The following is a 7472-nucleotide window of genomic DNA, read 5'->3' as shown; positions in this document are numbered from 1 at the left end:
TGGGAACACAACTACACAAGACAGAATTCACTCCTTCCCTAACGTCGGAAAAATTAGATAAATTGCTTCCTTAAGAACTGATTCTAGGGCTTGAACAATGTGGCGCCACACCCTCTCCTGGCTTGATAGGGGTTTAATCATAGTTGGACTATGACTTATTGTTCATTAGAGGGATTAGTGGTACTTAAGGAGTTAGATGTAACTATAGGGGAAAAACGGTAATTTTAGCCTAGTTGTACTTACGAGCAATTTGTGAATGGTCATCACACTATTGACTGGTTATATCCAATGGATACAGAAATATATCTGTAGTGTGAATAATGCAGTTGTCGGTCTTTGGTGCAATACTCGACAATTAATGAATTTTGAATAATATAATTAAATGAGTTTAATTAATTATTCAAGTACCATTGGAGCTTCAAACTATAGATCTATGAAGTCCCCTCTATAGCTCAACAGGGATTAAATGAGAATCAATTTTTGATTAATTTGAATTGTTCAAATGAATTGAGAGAATTAGTTATATGTGATATAATTAATTTAATTTAATTATATATGATATAATTACTATAATGTATTTTATACATTATAATATAAAGTTTATTTGAGAGGAAATAAATATTTTAATATGGTTCAAATATTAATTATGTAAATTGGATTTATATAATTAAATTTAGTATAAATGGGATTCATGTTCAATACCGTGCATTAACGAGAGAATTAAACTATAGGTTATATTATATTGGATACAATATTAAACTATAAGTTATATGTTATATTTGATATAACATATAATTTAGTATATATTTTTGATAAAGTGGTTACATATAAATATATATATATTAATGTTTTATTAAAATTAATTTGATTTTTAAAAAATTATTTTGGGAGGGAGTTGTAACTCCCTCCCCTTTTTTTTTCTCTATTACGTGAAATGGGAGACTGCAAAGGATACCATTTCATTTTCCCATTTTGAGTTTTATCGAGAATCCTCCCTAAAATAATTTCTCTGAGAAAAGTTCTCAGGTTCTTACTCTCCTTCCTTTCAAAATAAATCTATTTCCCTCTCCAAAATCACATAGCTCACAAACTCCTGTGATTTTCATCCCAATAGAAAATACAAGAGGCTCTGATTGGTGGTGACCAATTAAGATTTCGAGCACGTTGCAGTTTGTGACAATTTTGGAGAAAATGGTTCATAAGAAGATTTGATCTTCAAGAGTTAGTTTTCCATTCCTTATTTTTCTTTTCTTGATTTCATAAATGAATGTTGTAAATGTTGATTAATGCATATTTCTTCTGCATGTTTCTATAAAAGTTGTATGGGTCCGATTCCCGCTTTCGCTCAAGGACCTTCACCAGTTCTTTCATTAATAACACTATACTTTTATTGTTGTCACATCAACATTTGGGACAATGAAACAAAGAAATCGTGATAAACAAAAGATGAAAGTAGAATCCTACGGTAGAGGAAATACAAAGGACAACGATAAAATAGATAGCTTATATGAGGTATATTTTGTATAAACAGTAGATGGTTTATATGAGGTATATTTTGTATAAAAAGTAGATGATTTATATGAGGTATATTTTGTATGAACAATAGATGATTTGTAGGAGTTGACGTTCATGCGACAGGATGCACTGTTACTGCTACTTAGATATATGTGATCGAGTGTAAAAAAAAAGATTAAAAAAATAATGGAATGTGTTACATAAAATCAAATAAGACTCGAGACAAATAATGAAATATATCACATATCAAGAATCAAACATATTGCATAAAAACTATTAAACACAGTAGAAGAAACACAAAATACAAATTATTGTGCTTTAAACATACCCATCAACTTGAAAAATGTCGTCACAAGCCTATCGAAATTACTATGAAAATCTGAAAAATAAAAAGAAATTAACGAAAAGAGGAATATACGGAAAAAAAAAAACAGTACAACAAAACTAGAAATAAACAAAAAAGAAATGAATAGCTAACACAATAGCTTCAGTTCAAAATAGAAACGTTGCGAAGAAAATGAAATATGAAGAACGTAGAGATTCAGACGAACGAACAAACGACAAAAATACTTAGCTTCAAAAGTGAGCTTTAGACGCTGCAGTAAAAACAATGACCTTTCACGAAAAAAATGCATGATATGTGAAATGTAAAATAAAATATTATTAATTAAAAATGGAGAGAAAATCTAAATTAATTAATACTCTCTGATAAATGCATATTCTCTTTCCAACATTAAGGAAGTTTGTAAATATGGAAAAAGTATCCTAATAAATAAGCACAATGGTCCAAAAATGGCATCAAATCCCTTATATGAAAGTATTCATTAATTTAGACATTTACTAAGTTTTGAAAATGGATTGAATCTCTAATGTTTGATAGAGAATCCAGATTCTATTTTATGTTTTCGAATTCACTTTGTTCAACAAATATATGTTTAACAAATAGTATAGATTCTATTTTTAAAATTTGTTTTTAGATTTTGTGATTCAGACAGTAAAAATTTTGAAAATAACATTTTTATGTTTTTATTGTATTCAGATTTTGAATTTTAAATTTTAAAATGTAGAATTATATTAATAAAGATAAAATATTTAGAAATATAATATATCTTGTTATAAACTCAATTCATTTTTTTTAAAAAAAAATATATATAATATGTATTATGTAGTGTACTATAAATTATATAATATTACAGAATAATAATTATATAATTTTTAAATATAAATTATATTCATAAATAAATTAATAATAGTTTATTATCAACTAAATATTAATAGATAACTACAATCAGTATTATGATTTGTAAATGTCTAGTATCAAACACGTTTTAAACAATTATCTAAATTAGAATTCGATTTCCGAACCTTCTACAAAATACATACATGAATCATCAAATACAAACTTTATTTTCATTAAATCTTTTATTTAAAAATTTTTGTTTTCAAATTCTCAACCAAACTCGCCTTAATATTTTATTTTATTGTCTTAAGCCCATTTTTTTAGGGTTAAAAAGCCCAACCCAAGAGAGATGCATGAAACCAAATGAAATCACATTGATAATACAAACAAACAAAAAGAATAAACTTTTTTGAACAATTTCCAAAGCGGAAAACCGTGTGCATGCAAGAAATTCAGGTACAATGGAAAAAGGTTGGAGGATCGTCAAAATTCTTATATAAACACTCGCTTCTCATCTCTTCTCTCCTCTCCTCTACGCTTCTTTCATTTCCCGATTCTCCCTTTTCCAATCGCTTCTCAAAACCCTACACAATCCTCTTCCCAAAGGTAACCCAAATTTCTCTCTTTTATCCATGTTTTTCAACCCCTTTCAGCCTCTTCCCCTCCCTCTGCTTCATGGGTTTTGTTTCTTTTGCTTTGATTTTCATGTTTCTCTCTTCTTTTTCTGCTTTTGCTTCTAGGGTTTTTCCATCTTTCTTTCCTTTTCCCTCTGTTGCTCTCTTTTCTTCCTGATCCTCCACCAAATGCTTGCTTTTTTGTTTTATGGGTCTCTTTTAGGGTATCTTAATTCCTCCATCATCAATCAGTAACAGACCGGCGTTTTTTTGCTTGAAGATCACTCTTTAGATTATATTATTTCACTATTCTGAGATGTTTTTGCACTCCAATTTATGTTGTTATGTAATTGCTAGTAGTACTAATAACTAGGGTAGAGGCTTATCTTGATCATGCATGCTTGTCTATCTCTTCTGTTCTTTTGATTTCATCTATATTCTATATGTTGCTTCTTTCTGATCATTCTGTTATAAACATTTGTTTGGAAGAGCATATTGGTATATTATAAACAGAAAATTTCCACAGGTGGTGACAACCCAAGTTCTCTGATCATGATAATTTCCTTACTCTGATTGTGATTCTTAATTTATGCATTTTTCAAGTCTTGATTTTCTGATTCTCAAGGCAATCAAGAATGGTGCTGAAAATGGTTTATTGAATAGAGTACGAATGGCATGTTAATATTTACAACTACTGAGCATGTAGCCACTTAAGTGATCAACAGAGTTTCATTGACGTGTGCTATGCTACCCGATTTGTATTTAATCATTGTCCCATTTCATTGATGTTCGGGACGTTTCCTTTTTTGTTTTGACATTTTAAATTTTTTATCTTGTTTCCGTACTTGAATTTTTATCGTGGAGGCATAGAAGACATCTTGCTCCGTAGCTAGAGGCCTTTACCCTGCTCTACAAGGTGTGATGGCTTCCAAACGAATTGCCAAGGAGTTAAAAGACCTGCAAAAGGACCCTCCAGTTTCTTGCAGTGCTGGTTTGTACTGAACAACCAATCTTTTTCCTAATTTTGCATTCAAAACCATTTCATTTGGAGCCATGATGAGTTAATTTGAAACAATCTTTTTTGTTACTCTCGACAATGCTCTTATATATGCTTTGTAATGTTAAAATACAACCCTCTATTCCCAATTAGAAGCTTTCTTCATGATATTAACACAATGTAGTCTTGTATTGCTATGAGATATACCTAGATATTATAACCTTAGGCATTTTCTAAGCTTTCTTCTTAGTAGGCCATGATTGTTAATTGTAATGCCAATTTATATATGGACAAGGATTTTGCCTATGTTTGGCAAATAGTCTTGATCACCTTCGTGGACTGATGCAATGCCCTTGTTATTTTTGGATTTTTACACGGTTCTAATATGTGAAGGTGATGTGGGTTCATTGATATTGTAATATGGGATTGTATTTTATGGATGTGGTTTCTTGGGAAATTGATATTTGAGCATAACTGAGTTTTTTCTTGTGCATCATGCTGTTTGACAACGTTCTGAATCACTTCGTGAATCTCATAGTTCGGAGTTTTTTCTAACACCTGAACTTCTGAATCACTTTGTGCTCATCTTTCTCCGCTGAGTGTTTTCTTTTGACAACGTTGTTTGTAGGTCCTGTTGGTCAAAACATGTTTCACTGGCAAGCAACTATTATGGGTCCAGCAGACAGTCCTTATGCTGGGGGTTTATTTTCAGTGAACATTCACTTTCCACCAGATTATCCCTTTAAACCACCAAAGGTACCAAAACCTTCCATGCTCAGCTTATATTTTCTATCCCTCTTGATCAATATTCTAGCATTTATCAATTAAGTGTTTTGTCCATGGGAACATGTTCGTGATCTGTGCAACAGCACTTGGTTTATGACATCAAAGTAACAAGTTTTTAATGATTTTTTTATTGCATTAATACTGATACCCAAAAGAAAACACATGTACATGACACCAAGGTTGGAGAATAAGTTGAAGGATGAGCATCTATTCCAAAGGATAGAGACTGTTCTTTTCCTCAAGTACTTTGTTATCTATGAGTGTGTCGCTGGTTTATACTATTCTCGTAGCATAACTGATAGAATGTACATACTTCAATGTTACCTCGTCAATCGAGAGTTGTTATTTGTATCCAAATTAGGATAAGGGAAAAGGTTGGTTAGTCATTTTTTTGTGGTTTACTTCTGTTGCTTTCTTCTTTTTCCCCCATTTGTACTTTCACGTTCTTGGTTGAGTTTCTGTAGCATTCCTGGTTCTGGTTTAATTGTTGTTACCTACTGCTGCTGTTTTGAATTGTCTTTCTTTGTAACCATGCAAAAGGTGATCAAAATCAAATCTCACAAAGAAACGCCCATATGATAGTGATGACAGTTATATTATGTGTTGAGCAGGTTTCCTTTAAAACCAAAGTCTATCACCCTAACATTAACAACAATGGAAGTATCTGCCTTGACATTTTGAAAGAGCAATGGAGCCCTGCTCTTACTGTTTCCAAGGTACTACCATGTTTCTGTCATCTCATTAAATCTTTGGTTTATATTATTTTTAGTTTTCATATCTATTCTAATTTTGTCCCTCAATTTTCATATATTCTTTTTTGTTTTGTGAACTTTGCATGAATTTTTTAAGTTCTGATTTAATTTTTTTTTTATTAAACATTTACAAAAGTCCAAATTTGGTGAGCTAACATTTGTCCAACGATTAATAAGTTCTCGTAACTTAGAACCTTTTTTTTATAGGTCTTTGAAGTTTTCAGTTGTGTCTCTAAGGGCATGCTTGGCCTTAAGAGTAAGAGTTGAGTGTAACTCCACTCCTTGTTTGACCTTTTTCTATAGGTCTTTGAAGTTTTCAGTTGTGTCTCTAAGGGCATGCTTGGCCCTGAAACTAGAAAAACATTACTTCCATGGCTCTTATACTGTGGCCCCATGACTAAACAGCTCCACTCCTTGCCCCCAAACCTAATAAAAGAACTTCTTTATTGACGCCTTTTCTTTTCTTTTCGTTTTCCTTTATATATATATATATAAACCATCCTGGTTGGTCTAGTGATAAATAATGGAACATCCCCTAGTCAAAGGGCTAAGAGGTCATCAATCCATGATGGTCATCTACCTAGCATTTAATATCTTTCGAGTTTCCTTGACACCTAAATATCGAAGGGTCAGGCAGGTTGCCCGAAAGAGAAAAGAATGTGCGTGTATATATATATATTGACAAAAGGAACAAACCCCTTGTCCCAAAGGAGGGCTAATAGAGATTCATAGTCCTCGATTTATAATTTTTTGTCAAATAGGTCAAGTATAATAGGTCCTCATTTCTAAAAATTCATGGACTTGTCAGTTTAGAGACCTTTAAAAATCATCAACAAGGGCTGAATAGTTTTCTTATACTAGATTCAAGAATTAAATAGAATAATTCTATTTTTTAGCTATAAGGCTGTTACCCTTGGGACTTTTAATTGGATCAACCATCTCCTTAGCTTAAACAATGCACAATCATCCTTGAATTATAATTATTATTGATCATAAGGGCTATAGTTTTGAGTTTAAGGATCGAACGAGAGAGTAAAATAAGATATAAGATTATTTGAATGATATTGTGCAGGTGTTATTGTCAATATGCTCACTGCTAACAGACCCGAATCCAGACGATCCATTGGTGCCAGAGATAGCTCACATGTACAAAAATGACCGAGCCAAGTATGAAAGTAACGCCCGATCTTGGACTCAGAAATATGCCATGGGCTAAACAGAACAAAACCGATACTGCTTCCAGTTTCTGTTCATCCCTTCTGTTTTCTGGATTTTCCATGCAAAGGCTACAAGGCTATATTATGCTCAAACTTAGTAGTGAACTTCAACATTACAATACTTGCTTTCCCTCCAGCTAAATAATATTTTGTCATTACTATATTCTCAACTTCTCTCTCTTACATGAGGATTCTTCTGCTATGCTATGGAGGTTGAGTTGGGTTGAATATGATATTAATTGCAAGTCTACTAGGGTTGATATATGGTGGATCGTGGCTTTTCCTTAAATTCTATGTACGTTAAAATTGAATGAAATAGCTCTGTTTGAAGAGACAGTAGTCAAAACATGATTGTCTAAATGACACACCATTGTGTCATTCTTGTAATAAGAGAGAAAGGATGTGATGTCA

At 31.9% G+C, this 7472-nt stretch overlaps 1 protein-coding gene across 4 annotated transcripts; it reads left to right on the top strand.

The window, feature by feature from the left end:
• The first annotated feature begins 3121 nt into the window (after window positions 1-3121).
• On the top strand, window positions 3122-7472 carry LOC120086328 (ubiquitin-conjugating enzyme E2 5B-like). Of its 4 annotated transcripts, none has more exons than XM_039042917.1 (5): window positions 3122-3151; window positions 4180-4300; window positions 4935-5062; window positions 5704-5808; window positions 6917-7472. In XM_039042917.1, the coding sequence occupies exons 1-5, from the start codon at window positions 3137-3139 to the stop codon at window positions 7058-7060; spliced, it is 513 nt and encodes a 170-aa protein (XP_038898845.1). In that variant the 5' UTR covers window positions 3122-3136; the 3' UTR covers window positions 7061-7472. The 4 variants fall into 4 exon arrangements, with proteins under 4 accessions (XP_038898845.1, XP_038898848.1, XP_038898847.1 ...); XM_039042920.1 differs by lacking the exon at window positions 3122-3151 and adding an exon at window positions 3158-3301 and having other exon boundaries at window positions 4183-4300; XM_039042919.1 differs by lacking the exon at window positions 3122-3151 and adding an exon at window positions 3158-3301.

The sequence above is a fragment of the Benincasa hispida genome, chromosome 9 (genome assembly GCF_009727055.1).
Source record: "Benincasa hispida cultivar B227 chromosome 9, ASM972705v1, whole genome shotgun sequence".
NCBI classification, from domain to species: domain Eukaryota; kingdom Viridiplantae; phylum Streptophyta; class Magnoliopsida; order Cucurbitales; family Cucurbitaceae; genus Benincasa; species Benincasa hispida.
This window is presented reverse-complemented; position numbering and strand designations above follow the sequence as displayed.